Raw genomic sequence first — 18,147 nt, forward strand, 5'->3', positions numbered from 1 at the left:
GGAAGGAAGGAAGGAAGCAGCACAGCCCATAGAAACCCCCTCCTCTGCCCAATCTTCCCTCCATAGGGGAACCTGGTGAATTTTCTTCGGACCCGGGGCCGTGCCTTGGTGCACAAGGCTCAGTTGCTGCAATTCTCCTTGTAAGTGAGAAGGGAGCTTGAACCTTCACAGACTTTCTTCTGAGTCCCCAGGGAGCTGTGGGGCGTGGCAGGCCAGGACCCAGAAGCAGCACATTGTGCAGAGAGTGCTGAAGTTGAAGTCAGAGGACCTGGGTTCTAGTCTAATTCCTGCTCTATTACTTATTAGTCATCTACTTGGACAAGACTCTTTCCTTCCCTGGGCTTCAGTTTGCCTATCTGTAAAATGAGGCGGGGAGAAGGGAGGGGAGAATGGGAGGTGTGGGGGGGGGGATGGGTCAATGGAATCTCAAGCCCTTCCAATTCTAATAATCTGATCTTGAGTGTGTTTGTGTCTTGTGCTGGGACCAGGGCATGGGAGACCTTGGTATAAAACTTACTGTTAATCCCCGACCCCCTTTCCCCCTACTTTCTGGGCCAGGCATGTGGCCGAGGGCATGGACTACTTGGAGGGTAAGAAACTTGTACACCGAGACCTGGCTGCCCGAAACATCCTCATCTCCGAGGACCACGTGGCCAAGGTCAGCGACTTTGGTCTGGCCAAGGCTGAGCGAAGGGGCCTGGATACCAGTCGACTTCCTGTCAAGTGGACTGCACCTGAGGCCTTGAGACATGGGGTGAGAAGGAGTGGGGATCAGAGGGATCAGTCAGCTGTCTCGGGGGTCATCGGGGTGGGGGTGGAGGTAAGGTGAACCCCAGGCTGAAAGTCCTAGAATTTCAGAGTTGGAAGGGACCTCAGCAGCTATCTAGTACACCCCAAAGAATTCATGCCCCCCAAATCCCTACTACAACATACTTGGCCTTTGCTTAAATCCCCCCACCCCTTTCCGCCCCAATCCACTACCTCCAGAGACAGCCCATTGCACTTGGAAGCTCTTTGGTGAGGGGTTTTTTGTTTTTGTTTTTTCCTAAAGTCAAGCCAAAATTACCTCTTTGCCTCTTGCACTCCCTGCTCCTAATCCTGATCTTTGGGGCCAAACAGAACAGCCTAATAATCCCATTTCCACGTGAGAGGCCTTCAAATACTTGTGACAGCCTTCCTTCTCCTCCCCTTCCCCCTTAGTTTTCTCCAGGTTAGACATCCCTGGCTCCTTCCACTAGTCCCCATGGGGCATGGATATAAGTGCCTTCCCCATCTAGGACACCCTCCAACTTATCAGTAGCCTTCCTAGGCCAAAGTGCCCAGAACTGAACGCAGTGGCCCAGTTGTAGTCTGACCAGGGCAGAGGACAGCAGGACCTTCTGCTCCTTCCTCCTGCAAGCCAGGGCCCTTGTTGCAATTCAACATCTTATTAGCCTTTTTCTGCTGCCCCATCACAATGTTCCTCTGATGTGCTATGTGACCTTGGGCAAGTCACCTGCTTTCTTAATGAGAAAATTGTATCACCTGAATTAACTGATTAAGTACCTTCCCAGTTCTTACATTCTGTGTCCTAGGAATGCTCCCACCTCTGGCTTTCTATATTCTAAGGCCCCTCCCAAATCTAACATTATCTGTTCTAAGGGCCTCCCAGCTCTGATGTTTTGTGCTCTAAAGGGCCCTCCCACCTCTGACATTCTGGGTTCTAAGGGACTTCCCTACTCTGACATTCTGGGTTCTGAGGCCCTCCCAGCTCTGACCTCTTGTGTTCTAAGGGCCCTCCCAGCCCTGACATTTTATTCTAAGCATTTGTTGAGCACCTACTCTGTACCCAGCCTAGTATGTTCTTTGCTATGGAGGAGACACACCATTTCTGCACTCAGGGAACTCACAGTCCCGCCAGAGATACAAGGCACTCAGAGAAACACCAAATTGTCCAAGCCTTTTTTACTCTGGACAGATCTGTGGTAGATTCGGGGTGGCAGGAGACCAGAGGAGGGAAATCCTGTAGATGGAATGGGATCAGGGAATGTTTCCTGGAGGATGTGGGACTTGAGCTGAGACATCAGGGAGAATCCCAATAGATAGAGCATGTGATGTGAAGGACACACGCAAGGGAGGTTCCTTCCCCTACAGACCCCTCCTCTTGTTTCTACCCACCACCTTCCAAGGCCTTTCTCCCTGCCCTGACCTTCCCTGATGATATATAGTCTAGGGTCAAGGGATCCCATAGTCTTCCCCTCATCTCACCGGTCCTCCACTTCCAATCCGGACCTGCAGAAATTCTCCAGTAAGTCAGATGTCTGGAGTTTTGGGATCCTTCTGTGGGAAGTATTCTCCTATGGCCGGGCTCCATACCCCAAGATGGTAAGCATGGCAGTGAGGTATGCCCTAAGATCAGTTGGGCCAGAATAATGGGGAAGAGTAAAGCTTCAAGTTCCCAATGGCAAGGCAGGGACAGGATTAGATGGGGGACCCTGGAATCACAGAGAGAGGGTGTGTGTGTGTGTGTGTGTGTGTGTGTGTGTGTGTGTGTGTGTGTGTGTGTGTAAATGTAATCCAGGGACAGAATTAATGGAGGGGGGAGATACTCCAGGGTCACAGTGATAGAGAGAAGGCCTAGATTGGGGGTTGGGGGAGGAGCCATGGAGCTGAGGATGAGTCCAAGCAGCCTTCGATGTCTCCTCCTTGTTGTCCCCAATGCAGTCTCTGAAGGAGGTGTCTGAAGCTGTGGAGCAGGGTTACCGAATGCAGCCTCCGGAGGGCTGTCCTGCCAGTGTCTATGCCCTCATGGGCAGCTGTTGGGAGGCGGAGCCGACTCGTCGTCCAGCCTTCAGGAAACTCTTGGAGAAGCTGGCCAAGGAGCTGAGGAACACGGCAGCAGATCCTGTCCCTGAGGGAAGCTCAGCTGGACCCCAAAGCCTCCAGGAACCTTGAACCTCTGGCCCTTGTGCCCCCAAGGCTGAAAACCAGACTATAGGCTAAAGTGGAGGGCTCCCAAGGGCCTTGCCCAGCCCAACCCCACTGGGGACTGGAAGGAGATTGGAAAATGTCAAAATGTCTCCTCCTATCTCCTGTTCTCTCTGGATAATTCCTGGGCTGAGAGAGCCACCCAAAAGGGGCCTGGGGCTGGATGGGAGAGTGCATGGGGGTGGGGAATGTAGAGCTGTACTACAGTTGATACCTGCCCTCCCCCCCACCAAGCTTCTGGTGCAATCTGGCCTCAGTTTCCTTGGGCTGCAGTCACTCCTCAGCTGGCAGTGCCTACTTGGGGAATAGCCAGGGTGGAGATGCCCCCAAATGGGCTATAGAAATCAAGAAGCCCACGGGATGGCCCTGGCAACCTGGGAGAAGACGATAAAGGACATGGAGGCTTTATTATTCTGAGAACGGGCTTCTGTGTTCTTTGTCCCCTGCCCTTATTAACTTCCCCAGCAGAGATCCTTACTGCATTACGCCTGCCATAGTCGGCTTGATGCACGATCCCTTTGTCTGGAGCCCAGCTCTCCCATTTGGTATTGTACCGGGAATGTCCATCCCCTCCCCGAGATCTTCCTTGAATCCACCCTGAATCACAGCTTTCCACGATCCTGCACCCATGGTGATCTTCCTGGGGAAAATCTCCAGGATCCTATCGTGGAGATCCACTCCCCTCCTGGTGATCTGATCTGGGATCACACGGCCAGTTCGATGAAGGGTCTGTTCATGGGATCCTACCACCCTCTGACTAGCAGATATCTTGGACCCCATACCCGTTGCCATCTAGCAAAGGAGGGCTCTCCTTCCTTCTGGAACTCATCCCAGGGAAGGGAATGCAGTGACTTCCCCCAGAGTTCCTGGAAGCCAGTGGGTCGGGACAGGCCTTGGAATGAGCTGGATGCAGCGGGATGAGCGGGACGGGCGCTCACTGGGCCTCCAGGAAACAGAATCCCAGAGTTGAAAAGGATCTCAGAGGCCTTATTCACCCTGCACCTGAGCAAGGAGCGTCTCCAGCAGCTGGAAGGCTGAGGAGGGAAACCTAGTGCCTCCTGAGGCTGCGCGTTCCTCTTGGAGTGGCAGCGGCTCTCAGGAAGTTTTTCCTTTAACTCCACCCCACCCCAGTTCTGCCTCTGGGGCCCAGCAGAGCAAGCCTGCTCCCTCTTTCATAGGGTAGTCTTTCCAATACTTAAAGATAGGTCTCATGGTCTTCCTAAAGTCCTAAACATTGCCAAATCTTTCAAAGGAGGCCCTTCCCCATCCTTTTCACCTGGAAAGACATAAACCATGCCCTCATTTTCCCCTTGAAAACCTTGAGGCCCCTTCTGAAGAAAGCCCAGAGGATTGGGGTCAGGACTGGGGGTGATGAGGGGCCATCACAGCACTGCACCCCAGCTTGAACGGCACCCTTGCCTCTCAGAGCACGGTCTAAGGGTCACCCATCCCCTGTCCTTCAGGGGCCCAATAATCTGTGGGCTGGCCTTTCTCCTGCCCCCCCTCCAGGCCTCTAAGCTGATACAGCTGTCTGGGAGCATCAGCCTCCAGGGCATAAGAGGCTCAGGCCCGGGCTAAAGCTACAGAATACCTTAACCCTCCCTGATACTACCAGCCTGCCCTCTTAACCAATTTGTGGCCAATTAGTGTAATTGGAAGACTTGTAAAGATGAAGCTCGTTAATGTTTTAAAGTGATGAGGCAATTAGGGGCCTTGCAAGGAGGGTAGTTATGGAGGGGGCTCCCCCTCCCTTTCCCAGCCTGCTCTGGTCTCCACCACTATCTCCACTGTCAGCCTGGACATACTGGCAAGGCCTGCTGTGGGCACAGAAGGTCAGAGCAAGAAAGGAAGACAGTCAAAATCACATAGGCCTGCTTTTATAAAGAAGGAAACTGTAGTCAAGGGAGGAAGATGGGAGAGCCTGGGCTTGCACGCTAGGACTAGACCCCAGGTCTCCTGACTCACAGCTCGGTGCTTACTACCCAAGTCTAAGCTTCCTCCTTCGGGAGTACGGCATGGTGGTCAGACCTGGGTTTGAATGCTGCCCTGACATCTGTTAGCTAAGTGACCCAGAGCTCTGTCCGGATGTCAGCTTCTTCATGCGTCAAATGGGGATAGTAACACCACCTGTTATAATCCACACCACAGGTTGGTTGTTGGGGAAATCTTTCATAAACCTTCAAGCCTTGTTAAACTACTTTTATTCTTCAATCAACAAGTGTTTTTACCATGCACCAGCTGGCTGTCAGCAGTGCTGGGCACTGGAGAAGTAAAGATAGAAGTGGCCTGTAGGCACCTGGGTTTGCTCTTTGGGGTAGTTGGAGGCCTGGATCTGGGGTGGAGACACCTAATGGAGGTAGGCAGACAATTACCGAGGCTTCTCTTTGGCCTTGCACTATAGGAGGGTAACTCCCAAATATCTGGGTCCCAGACCCCAAGGCCATCTCTCCAGAGTCTTTCCCTGTCCCTTTTCCCTTCCCCAGATCTTGGGGGAGGCAGCTGGAGTCATCTGTGGTCTCAGTGGGAGGTAGTGAATGCAGCCTCTCAAGGTGGGTGGGGGTGGGGAGATGTCAGGGTCTCTGAATCTGCCTCTTGGCTTTGCTAGGAACTCACCAAGTGACTTTAGGCAAATCTCTGTGGCCTCAGTTTCCTCCTCTGTGAAGTGTGACTGCTTCACATAAAGTCCTCCTTGCCTTCTCTAACTTCCCTTGGGGTTTAAGCCTCATCCTTCGAGTCATGGAAGGACCCTAGCTTCCCCGAGGTCAAACAGACAGAGCACAAACTGGTGAGTCGTGTCAAGAAGGAAAGGCAGTGATGGACCATGCCAGACCATCCTGGCTACATTCAGAGACATGCGGCATGATGGCTTCAGGGGGATGAAATGTGTCGGCTCAGCAAGTCTTGAAGACCATCTATCCATGGTGGTCTGCATTAGGTCCTTGGATGGCTGAGGTACAGGAACACTTGGCTGTGATCTCATAGAAGGGATTCCTAGTCACATACCAGCCCTTTCCAACTCTGAGATACTGTGATTGACATGCTCCCTAATGGCTTTCCATCCATTAGTCAAAGGGACTGAAGGCACAATGCAGGAAGTCTGTCCCTCTCCTCTAGTCTCCCACCTGTCCTATATCACTCTATAAGCTGCCTGTCTACCAGGACTTCCCCTTTGTCCATTCTACTCAGTTAACCACTTCCCCCACCCCCTACCACCTTCTAGACCCAGGGGGACATCAAGGGGCACCAACTGTCTGTCATCCTTAAAGGGGAAGGCCTCCCAATTAATCACTGGCTCTAATCTCTCTTCCAATTCTCCTCCCATTGCTTTCTAGTCTGTCAGGGCTTAAGACAGGGGTCTGTAAAGATCTGCAGAGACAGGTGGGTGTCTCAGGGAGGAAGACTTGACCGGAGGAGCCCCCAGTTCCTGGTGAGTGCCATGTGGCTAAGGGGGTGGCTGAGATGGGATAGAGGCGGGATAGAATCAGGGTGGCTGGCAGCAAGTAGTGTCAAGGGGGTGGTTTGAGGGGACCGAGTGGCGTCAGGATCCCCAACACTGTGCCCCCCTGAAGACAACCCTGAGAGAAAGACAGACGCGGACACACAGGGAGGAGAGACTGAGCCAGATAGAGACAAAGAATTAGAAAGCAAAATGGAGACAGATATTTGGTGCAAAGAAAGCCTGGGAGCCAGAACACCTGAGTTCTAGTGCTGGGGAAGAGGGAGCAAAGGTCTGCTTTTAGAATCACACAGTCTCAGGGGCAGACGGGGTTTCAGAAGGCATCTACTCCAAGCCTTTCCATTCTTGGAGAAGTTGTTATCTAGTCTATAATTGAAAAGCTCTGGTAACAGTGACTTCTGGGGGCTTCCCATTCTGCTTTTGAGCAGTCCTGATTTACAGGAGATATTTTCTTTTATTGAACCAAAATCTGCTTCTCCTCCACCCCCCGCCCGGCGGCTTCCTTTCTTTGCTCCTGTTTCTGCCCTTTGTGGCCGTATAGAACAAGCTTAATTCCTTTTCCACATAGCCCTTCAAGTAATTGAAAACAATTAGCCTATGTCCCCTGAGTTTTCTTTCTCCAGGCTAGACATCCCCAGGTCCATTCATTTCTCATGCTTTCCAGTGCCCTTCCATCCTAGCTGCCCTCCTTTGGAAATGTTCTGGTTTATCAGTGTCCTTCAGATGTTGCCCCAGAACCATGCAGATGAGGTCTGCAGAATACAGTGGGATACAGAATACAGTGTTGCTTCTTTCTTTATAAACAATACACCTCTGCTAATGCAGCCCAGGATCAAATTCACTTTTGGGGGCTGCCATGTTGAGGCCATGAATACACCTTTAACCTCTAGCGATTTCTCCACATCAGGCCATAACCTGTAATTGAGCCCTTGATTTTTTGAACTTGGTGGCATGTTTTTTATAATTATCTCTAAATTTGATCCTGTTAGATTGGACCCATCATTCTAGTTTATTGATATTGTTTTGAATCCTAATTCTGTCATCCAAGGCATTAACTTAGGTGCAGAATGCAGAATCTAGCCTATTGGGGAATATCTGCGGAAGAAAAAAAAAAAAAAAGAACTAACAATTTGCAGCTGTCCAGTAATTGACTGGGCTTCCCTAGGAGCGAGTGTGTGTTTTTATTTAAATGCCTGAGCAAGGTTTCCAGGCGGTGCCTTTGCCCCTAATCCAGCCTCAATACCCCTAGAAGATCTCTGGTCTGTGGGATCAACAGCTTAGCCCAGAGCTGGCTTCAGAGAGAAAAGGGCTATTAAGGGGCTTCAATGATTAGCTGGCAGTGGGGGAGGGCATAGACCAGCCCCTTAGAAACATCCCATTGTACCTTAGACTCTCAGAGCCAAAAAGGCCCTTTGGAGACCCTGTAGAGTCCAACTTTCTTATTTTACAAATGGGGAAACAAAGGTGCAGGTTAAGTGACTTGTTCAGGGTTATACTGTGAATGAATAGTAGATTCTATTTGTAGTTTGCTAGAACTTAAGGCTAAACTGAGGGCCAGAGGTCAAGTGATTTGACCAAGGTCATAGGATTCAGTACATGCTTATTAAGTGCCTCCTGTGTATACTAGGCACTGTGGATAGGAAGAGGAAAAAGTGGCAGTCCCTGTCCTCAAGGAAAGAAACAAGCATTTATTAATTGACAACCCTGGCAGATAGGTGCTATTATGATCTGAATGTAACAATTGAAGAAACTGAGGTTAAGTGACTTGCCTAGGATCTTGTAGCTAGTAAGTGTCTGAGGCTGGATCGGAATTCTGGTCTTCTGGATTGCAGGTCAGGGGCTCTATTTACTGCACCACCCAGCTTGCTTACATTCTTTTAGGGGATATGACATATGAACACATAAGCAAATGCAACATAATTTGAGGAAAGAGAGGGCACTAGTGATTGGGTTGATCAAGAGGGACTTCGTGGAGGGGGTGGTACTTGTGCTCAGCCAGGAAGGAAGATAATGACTTGGTGGTTCAGAGATGAGCTAGGACTGTGCTCTAGGCATGGGGGACAGATGTCCTCTGCAGTTTAGTGGTCTTCTAGCTCTCAGACTAGGTAATGTTTCTCTCCTTTAACATCCGAAACCCACACAGGGACTGTGAATTCATCACGCCCACCTTGAGATTCTCCATCTCTTTTCTCCAAAGTGTTCTCCAGACAGGCTAGGAGTGGGCAGGGCTGGGGGGCAGGCTGCCCATCTTCCTTCCTCTCTCTCCCCCACCTAATCTTCTCTTCTCCCACTGCACACTCAGGTGGGGCAATGTTTCTGAGCAAATGTGAGGGGGAGCCAGCTGAGGGAAGGCCCCCGGGGTCCTCGGAAGCAGAAGACACCCCCAAGAAGAAACACAGGAGGAACCGCACAACCTTTACAACCTTCCAGCTACATCAGCTGGAGAGGGCCTTTGAGCGCTCCCACTACCCTGATGTCTACAGCAGAGAGGAGCTGGCCACACAGGTCAACCTTCCTGAGGTTCGCGTGCAGGTGAGACTGAAAGCAACGGCCCTCAAGTAGCTTAAGTCCTAACTGTCTTCCCCCTGCCTTCAGGGAGCTCCCAATCTAGGTGAGAGACAAGACTTAGAGTTGTGGAAGAATCAGAGCTCAGGACAGGAGAGGCTATGAGCGAAGACAAACTGGGCCAGGAATTCAGAAGAGAGAGATATTGCTGGGCTTCGGTAGTCATGGGTGGGTCAGGAAAGTGTCCCTGGGTTGGTGGGTAGGCAAAGCAACAAACTTTTGTCAAGTGCTTATTATTTGCCAAGCTCTGGGTATACAAATACTAGCAAAAAGAAAGATAACCCCTGCCCTCAAGGAGCTTACAGTCTGATGGAGGAAGACGACTTATTTTGGACTCCTCACTCTCTCTCGCCTCTCTCCCTCCATATTTAATCTGTTGCAAAGTCCTGCTGATTTTACCTTCATAATATCTTTCATATACTCCCTCTTCTATTCTGACACTGCTACCACCCTGGGGCAGGCTCTCATTACTTTTCAGTTAGACTATTGCAATAGCTTTCTGTTGGTCTCAAGTCTCTCCCCACTCCAGTCCATCCCCTACTCAGCTGGCAAAATAATCTTCCTAAAGCACAAATCTGGCCACACCACTCTCCTATTCAATAAATTGCAATGGTTCCCCATCGCCTACAGGATCAAATATAAAATTCTCTCTTTGTCATTTTTTTGGGGGGGTGGTGAGGCAAATCAGGGTTAAGTGACTTGCCCAGGGTCACATAGCTAGTATGTGTCAAGTGTCTGAGCCCAGACTTGAACTCATGTCCTCCTGACTCCAAGGCTGGAGCTGTGTCCACTGTGCCGCCTAACTGCCCCTTTGTCCCTTGAAGAGGACCATAACATCAGGAAGGTGATGTTGTGACATGCAGGTGAAATGGATGTAAGTGAGAGAGGGCTGTGCAAAGTCACCAACCTCACTTTGTCCTCTGGAGCCATCTGGGTTCAGTGACAAGATACAGATAAGGACAACTAGAGATGGCTTTTCCAGGCTTCCTACACTTCATTCTCCCTCCCCTCTACCCTTCCAATGTAGTGACACCAGCTTCCTTTCGTGTTGTTCCTCAAACAAGACACTCCATCCCCAGACTCTAGGCATTTTCATAAACTGCCCCCCCATGCCTGGAAGGCTTTCCCTCCTCATTTCTGCCTCCTGTCTTTCTTGGTTTCCTTCAAATCCCACTAAGCCAAAATCCCACCTCCTACAAGAAGCCTCTTCTGATCCCCCTTAATGCTAGTGCCTCCCCCTTAATAGCTAGTGCTATTGCAATAGTCTAACTGAGGCGCAATGAGAGCCTGCCCCAGGGTGGCAGCAGTATCAGAAGAGAAAAGAGGGAGTATATGTAAGATGTTATGAAGGTAAAATCAGCAGGACTTGACAACAGATTAAATATGGTGGGAGAGAGGCGAGAGAGAGTGAGGAGTCCAGAATGAGTTGTCTTCTCCCATTGGACTATAATGCTGCTGTTGATTCCCTTTAATTTACCCCGTATATATCTTTTCTGCACATAATTGTTTTCATGTCATCTTCCCCATTAGACTGTGAGCTTCTTGAGGGCAAAGACTGTTTTTTGCCTTTCTTTGTATCCCCAGTGCTTAGCACAGTGTCTGACACATGGTAAGCAACATATAAAAGGGAATTGGAAAGCAAGGGAGTGGAAGAGGCAGGGGAAGATTCTAAGACAGAGCAAAAGCTCTAGGTCGGGAAAGAACCTAGGGGACCTAGAAGAGGATGAGGAGCACATCTTGGCAGAAGCCAATGCAGTATTTATAGGGGAGCAGGGAGGGAGGAGACTGTAGATTAGGGCCAGAGGATGGACAGCATTGGGGCTCCTCTTGGAGACAGTGGGAACAATGAAAGGTGAGTGGGCTCGGGGAGGTTGTGAGCAGTGTTGTATTTGGAAGACGACTGGCTTACCTGTGCAGGAATGACTGGAGGAAGAGAAAATGGAGGCTGCTGAGGAGGAAGTGGGTACAGGCAGGATCAGATGGGGACTGGACAGTGGTGGGGCTAGAGAGGACAGTGTAGAAGTCGGGGACATTGTGCAGAGAGACTCATATTATGAGTTATGTTATGTTATGAGTGGAAAGCACCTTAAAACATAAAACAGAATGCCAGAGAGACTCATGTTATGAGTTATGTTATGAGTGGAAAGAACCTTAAAACATAAAACAGAATGCCAGAGCTAAAGAGACTCTTAGACAACATCTGGGCCAGGGTTCTTAACCTTGTTTGTGTCATGGACCCCCTTCTCAGAATCATCTTTTTTTTTCCTTAGGCAATTGGGGTTAAGTGACTTGCCCAGGGTCACACAGCTAGTAAGTGTCAGTGTTTGGTCTGAGGCCGGATTTGAACTCAGGTCTTCCTGACTTCAGGGCCACTGCTCTATCCACTGTGCCACCTAGCTACCCCTCAGAATCATATTCTTTAAATAATTGAAGAAAATGTTAAATTTTGTGTAGATATTATTGAACATGAAAATGTAATTTTTTTTTCCCAGCCAAGTTCATGGATCCACTGAAATCTTCCCTGGACCCTTCGGAAGTCTGTGGACTCTAGGTTAAAAACATTGGATTCAGACAAATCCTCTCATCATACAGAAGAATAGATAGATGAACAGATAAGGCATTTATTGAACACTTACTAAGTTGTAGGTACTGTGCTAAGTGCTAGAGGTTCAAATATAAGCAAACAAAACAGTCTTTCCTCTCAAAGAGTTTACATTTTAAGAAAAGGAAGACAACATATATAGGAGTGCTGGAAAGTAGGGGGATATGGATAAGACAACTGGCAATGAGTCAGAGAAGTTTGGAGAATGAGTCAAGCCAGAACTGAAATGAGAATGGCTGGGACCCCTCAAGAAAGAGTGAACAGGATGGGGAATCACCAATCAGGAGAGTGGGCCTCAGGGTGGAAGTTTCTTCAGGGTGAGAAGGAAGCTGATGAAGTGGAGAAATTGAGGCCAGGAAATGCCAAAGAACTTCCCTAAGGTTGAGTCGGTGGTGGAGCTGTTATTGGATGTTGGGGTAATTGACCATGAAGAGTGAGAGGGGAGAAATTTGGGCTCTTCTAGATACCCCTTCTCTTCTCATGTTTACCAACTCTACCCCATCCCCAAGCCCTCCAAGAGGAAGGCAGAAGCTTATAGGGACTGGGAGGCCGGGAGGTTTCTTGTCTGGGTTGATCTGATCCAGAGCCAAGAGTTTAGAGCCCAAAGATGAAAGTGACATTATCTGCCCTGCTCCCTTGAAAAGGCTATTGTGATTGCCAGTATCCTTCAGGGAGTTAGAACTGTAACAGACAAGTTAAGTTAGATGCTAAGCTGAACTTTCCTGACTGGAAGAACCTTGGAAAAGGTGCCTGAGGCAGAAGGGGGCTTCCTTTCCTGGTCTGAGGCTAGACAATATGGGATGGGCCATAGAAAGTCCCACTGAGATGCTAGAAAACAGGCATAAAGACCTTGGGGGTCAAGACTCCTATCTTCTATCTCCACCATCCTTCTAGGTCTGGTTCCAGAATCGTCGGGCCAAATGGCGACGGCAAGAGAAGCTGGAGGCCAGCTCTGCAGCAGCAGCAGCAGCAGCCGCCGCCACCAAACTTCCAGAGGCCCCCATGCTGGCCTTTGCTCGGCCTCCCCCAACTGCCTCACTCCCCCTGGACCCTTGGCTGACCTCAGGTCCCCCAGCCATGCATGCTCTCCCAGGCTTCCTGGGACCAAGGCCTGGTCTACAACCCACCTATGGGCCTCACGCCTTCCTCCACGCCTCTTCAGGACCCCCTCCTTTTGGGGAGGCCTTTGGCCCCCTGGCAGAACCTGGGGATGCCCACGCTCGAAGCTCCAGCATTGTCTCTCTTTGTTTTCGGGCCAAGGAGCATGTCCAGACTCTTGATAGGACCTGGCAACCTCTCTGACCCTGTCCCTGCTGCCCCCTTTTTGCCTTAGACTTCACCAAGGACAGTTGGGCTCTTTCAGGATCCTCTCTGCTGTGCTCTCTCCTCCTGTCCCAACACACTTTGGAGCCCTTCAGGGATGCCCAGCAGGGGCCAGGAACAACTGTTGACAAGGGCTTTGACCATGTTAGAGATGGATCAACTGAGAACCAGAAAGCTCAAGCAACTTGGCAAAGGCAACACAGTTAGAGGGTAGTAGGGCCCAAATCTAAGAAGCAGGATTCTTCCCAGGGGTGGGCTGGTAAATATTTAATAACCAGCTCTCTAAAGACAAAAAAAGTATGCATCAAATCCTTTAAAATTTGATCTGAATCATTAATATTTTCTCCATTACTTTCCTAAGGCTAGACAATCAACAAAACAATAAATCAAGCTCTCCTTTGTAGGGTTTGCTGGTTACTGAAGTGTAAATATGCACACTGAAAAATTAACAATTGGCTAGAGCCGATCGAGTCACCTCTAGCAGGTCAACCCCGGTTCATAAGGCGGGGCTGGGTGAGTGGGGACAGTGGAAGATGGGTCATTCATTGGTGCCTTTCCATCTCTTCTTGCTGAATGAGAGGGGAATGGGGGCACCCTGTGTTCATGCTGCCTTCCCAATAAAATCGGGTATGTATGAAACATGGTTCTTTGTTAGGGGACTGACTCTGGGGCAACCATGGGAAGGAGGCCCTAGAATGTCAGAACTGGGCAGATATTCAGCTAGCAGAGAGCTCGGGTCCTGATTCTAACTCTGGTGCTCTTCCCATTATGGCACACTACGTTGCAACACTGATTGTCAAAGCTAGAAGGGATTTCAGAGTCCAGTTCCCCCATTCTCCCCATTGATTTACATGGGAAAACAGCCAAGTAGAGAATGGATTCACCCAAGGTCATACACTGAATCAGGGGCAGTGCCAGGGCTCAGGTCTTCTGGCTCTTGCCTAGGTATCATTTCACTTCTGGGAACCTGTGGAGCACTAAGGAAGGAGGAGGAGACAGGATTATTCCCTCCCCCTCCCCCACAACCATAGACCTCTGCCATCCTGAACTTCCCATCCCAGGAGCCCTAGAGGCATATGGGAGGATCAGGAATCCTAGATTGGCAGCACAAAGGAGAATGAAGTTGGATAGATGGCAAAGTGTTGGGAAGGGGAGTTGGGCAGCATAAGGTACTTTGTGTCACAGAGTCACCAATGACACTTAGAGAATGTGGGCTCAAAGGGAGCTGGTAATTTGCCTTAATGTGTATCAACTAGGAACAAGAGTAGAGAGGTAACATGGTACATTGGAATATGCGCTGGATTTGGTCAGCAGAGATCAGGATTGGAATCCCACTTCCTAGTCTAGCCCACTTTCTATTCTAGCCATGATCTAGTGATCATGGGCAATACATCTAATCTCTCTGAGCATCAGTTCCTCATCTAGAAAATGGGCACAATAGTAATACTTGTAGGACCTACCAAAAAGTGATGTTGTCAGGTTCAAACAAGGTTACACATGTAAAGGGATCTGCAAACCTTAGAGCACTACATTATTAATACAAATAGAATCTAGTCATCCTGGCTTCCAGTCCAGAACTTATCACTCCTGCTGCCACACCAGCTGTTTAGGCTGAGGTGGCCCCACTTACATCCTAATTACATGACTAATTGGGTGGAAAAACTGGGACCATCCTCTCCTGGGATAATGCTGGGGACAATGAAGTCAATGAGGTGGAAAGAATTTGGCTTGATGTATGTCCTGGTGTTACCATGTTGCTCGTCTCTTGGTCTGGCATCGGGGCTACCCTAGGCTGTGGCAGATCCTGAGATTCCTTACTCAGAGGAAGCATCTCCCCTCATTTTCACACTCACTGCTACTTGGAAACACCGGGGATCCTACCCTTACTTATCTGGACTGAGTTGGAGTTCAAGGCAGGGGCTAATATTGATGAAAATCTTTTACATCTTAACCTTCAACACCTCTACTCACATCTAAGTCCCAAAATACAGTCCTGCTTGGGTGTCTTCACACCCATGTTCACAGCTGAGCCCCAACTTGTATTCACTCTTCACCCCTAATCCCACATCCTAATTGTGTAAAATTGTATTTCAAGAGCTGGGCCTTCGATTTTCTGTTCGCATCCAGGCCTCCATACCCTAGTTGCTCTGAACATGTGGAAGTGTATGTGGAGGTGGCACCACCCACTTTCTGCCCTTGTGGACAATCAATCCCCTGACAGAGGAAAGGGAGGGAAGGGAGGAACAATGTCATGAACACCTGTTACCCAAATTGTGCCATCCTTTTGGCAGCGATAACCAGTTAGCCAATCAAATTACTTATTTCATTTACACTCTTGATGGAATTAACTCATCTAGCCACTGGCAAAGTGGCACAGTGGATAGGGTGCCGGGCCTGGATTTGGAAAGACCTGAGGTCAAATCCAGGTCTCAGACACTCACTAGCTGTGTAACCCTGGGCAAGTCACTTAGTCTTGTTTGCTCAGTTTTGTCATCTATAAAATGATCTGGAGAAGGAAATGGCAAACTACTCCAATATCTGGGCCAAGAAAACTCCAAATGGGATCATGAAGAGCCAGACATGACTGAAATGAATGAACAATAACAACAACCAATCGTGTCTCACCCGCCACCTCTTCCCCATGACCCTTCTTTCCTTCATCTCAGGTACAGTGATTCAGAAAATCTTTAGCCCTGGAGTGCTTGGTAAGTAGGGGAAGTAAGCCCAGGGATAGGGGAACTTCATGAGACCATTATGATTAATTCATGCGATAGTCTGGGAACTCGATGGATCTCAAAAGTTTCTTACTAGCTTTCAGCACACAGTAAGCATGTGGACCCGGGGCTGATAAGGCAGCCAGAGTGAATTAGGACCAGGTTGGGTTGGGAACCATCACCTCCTCCCTCAGAGATGCCAGATTGGTGGTGGTTGTTTGTTTTGCTTGGCTGCCTATTTGTTACAAGGATTTTGTCTTTCTTCCTCCCTTCCTTCCTTTATTTTTCTTTCTCTCTCTCTCCCCCTTCCTTCCTTCCTTTTTTCCAGTGGGAGAGTGAGGGGAAAATTAAATGCTTGATGATTGAAACACATAACATTTAATAAAAAAAAAAAATTGGGTTGCGGCTTTGATGGTCTGAAGCTGACCCAACCTGCCGCATTCCTGAATGATAAACAGTCATTTAGAAAATTCTTACCTAACGCTCTCCTCCTGTAAAGTAAAACCCCTCCCCTGAATCCCTCCTTGGTAACTGAAGTTTATTGTGCAGTATTGTGCAATAGTAGGGGGTGGGGGTGGGGGTGGGGGTAGCAACTTCTGGAGAGAGTTTACTTGGGACCTATATTAGTGTCTTTTTCATCTATAAAATAGGGGTGGTGAAATTTGTACTCCCTACCTTGTGCGGCTGATGTAAAGAAAGCATTTTGTAGACCACTAAGTCTGATAGCAATATCGACTAGAGAATGGAGACTAGCTCCTTTCTATTTAACGTTGTCTCTGAGTTGTCATGGAGGCAATGTGGAGTAGTGGAAAGCACGGAAGATCTGGAGTCAGAGGATGTGACCTGCTCTTGTTCTTATTCACCGCAGTCTTATTGTTCCCATCAATTCTCCCCTTCCCCCCTCTTCATCTTTTCATAGTCAAGCAAAACAAATTCCTGCGTTGGCCATATCCAGAAATACATGACGGAGGTGGAGTTGGAAGGAAATACTCATCCTGCACCCTGAGTGAATCACCTTTCTGTCCAGACATACATAGCTGACTTCGTCAAAGATCTTCTGGAATCCTCCTTGCTTGGTCATTGTGTTGATCAGGGCTCTTAAGGCTTTCAGAGTCATTTGAATTTGTTTTTATTATAGAAATTGTTCTCCTGGTTCTACTCATTTCAATTTACATCAGTTCGTGTCTTCTAAGTTTTTTTTTTTTTATGAAATCATCCTTTTCACCATTTCTTATAGCACAATAGTATCCCATCAGATTTCTATAGCTTCAGGGGGTAGCTAGGGGGCACAATGGATAAAGCTCTGGCCTTGGAGCCAGGAGGAACTGAGTTCAAATCCAGCCTCAGACACTTGACACTCACAAGCTGTGTGACCCTGGGCATGTCACTTAACCCCCACTGCCTCACCAAAAACAAAACAACATTTCTATAGCTTCACTTGTTCAACCATTCCCCAACTAATGGGAACCCCCTGAGTTTCCAATTCTTTGCCTCCCTCAGAAAAGCTGCTATAAATATTTTCATTCATGTGGATTCTTTTTCTTTCCCTTTGATATCTTTGTGGTATGGACCTAGCAGTGGTATTCCTGGGTCAAAAGGTTTGTTTGCTTTATACAATCAGCAGATCTCTGAGCTGGAAGGGACCTTAGATCCCTAAGTAGTATCTAGTTCGTCCTATACCTTGAGAAAGAATCTCATCTTTACTATCCTGTGGAAGTAGACAAAGCCTTCTCTGCTCTCTCTTTTAGAAATGTTAAGAGATCATTAAAAGCTATCTTATTCTGAAGCTAGGTGGCACAGTGGATAGAGCTCTGGGCTTGGAGTCAGCAAATCTGACCTCTGACAGAGGCCCATGTGACCCTGGGCAAGTCACTTAATCTCTACTTGCCTCAGTTTCCTCAATTATATAATGAGGATCATAATAGCACTTACCTCACAGATTCAAATGAGATAATATTTCTAAAGCACTTAGCAAAGTGCCTGGTACATAGAAGGCACTCGATAATGTGCTTATTTCCCTTTCCCTTTGGACAAATCTAAAAGAGAAACCTGTATCAGTCTTTCTGTCCCTAAATCCCAATTCCAAAAGAGTGTTTCTCTCTGATCAGCCCAGGAAGGACCTTTCCTGAAATAACTAGGGCAGTGACAGGACAATGGAAAAGAACTCTCTTGACTGATCAAACTAAGGGCCATAACCTCCAAGAGATGAGTAACTGCCTTTTAACTTTCTCAGGATTCCCAGCGATTAGCACAGTACCTGGCAGTTAAGCACAGTGCTTAAGAAATGCTTGCAGACTGACTGGCTCAAGAAGTTTTGTAGTGTTAACATTAGAAACAAACTGTTGACTGAACTATTATATAAATTCTGTTTCCTTGCTCAATTGTGACTGAAAGAGTCCTATGATTTTTTTTTAAATTTTAAATAAAGACTTCAAGAGTCCTATAAATTCACTAATAATTAAAGAAATACAAATTAGGCAACTCTGTGATTCTCCTTCCCCTCATGTTTGTCTGAGTTG

General features: G+C 48.4%; 2 protein-coding genes across 4 annotated transcripts in view; both read left to right on the forward strand.

The window, feature by feature from the left end:
* The window catches only part of MATK (megakaryocyte-associated tyrosine kinase), a 9,803-nt gene extending 6,419 nt beyond the window's left edge, over positions 1 to 3,384 (forward strand). For 2 of the 3 annotated variants that reach the window (XM_027851099.1, XM_027851100.1), the window contains exons 10-13: positions 67 to 140; positions 559 to 754; positions 2,278 to 2,364; positions 2,704 to 3,384. In XM_027851099.1, the coding sequence (XP_027706900.1) occupies positions 67 to 140; positions 559 to 754; positions 2,278 to 2,364; positions 2,704 to 2,934 (588 nt within the window). In that variant the 3' untranslated portion in view covers positions 2,935 to 3,384. Of the gene's footprint in view, positions 1 to 66; positions 141 to 558; positions 755 to 2,207; positions 2,365 to 2,703 lie in introns of all 3 variants that reach the window. The other variant, XR_003568191.1, reaches the window with a different exon arrangement.
* Positions 3,385 to 3,491: 107 nt separating this feature from the next.
* RAX2 (retina and anterior neural fold homeobox 2) lies at positions 3,492 to 13,553 on the forward strand. The gene is made up of 3 exons (XM_027851101.1): positions 3,492 to 6,394; positions 8,727 to 8,956; positions 12,486 to 13,553. Exons 2-3 carry the CDS (start codon positions 8,735 to 8,737, stop codon positions 12,891 to 12,893), a joined length of 630 nt encoding a protein of 209 aa, XP_027706902.1. The 5' UTR covers positions 3,492 to 6,394; positions 8,727 to 8,734; the 3' UTR covers positions 12,894 to 13,553.
* The last annotated feature ends 4,594 nt before the right edge of the window (positions 13,554 to 18,147 follow it).

This window comes from Vombatus ursinus, unplaced genomic scaffold (assembly GCF_900497805.2).
Source record: "Vombatus ursinus unplaced genomic scaffold, bare-nosed wombat genome assembly UNPS02009173.1, whole genome shotgun sequence".
Taxonomy (NCBI): domain Eukaryota; kingdom Metazoa; phylum Chordata; class Mammalia; order Diprotodontia; family Vombatidae; genus Vombatus; species Vombatus ursinus.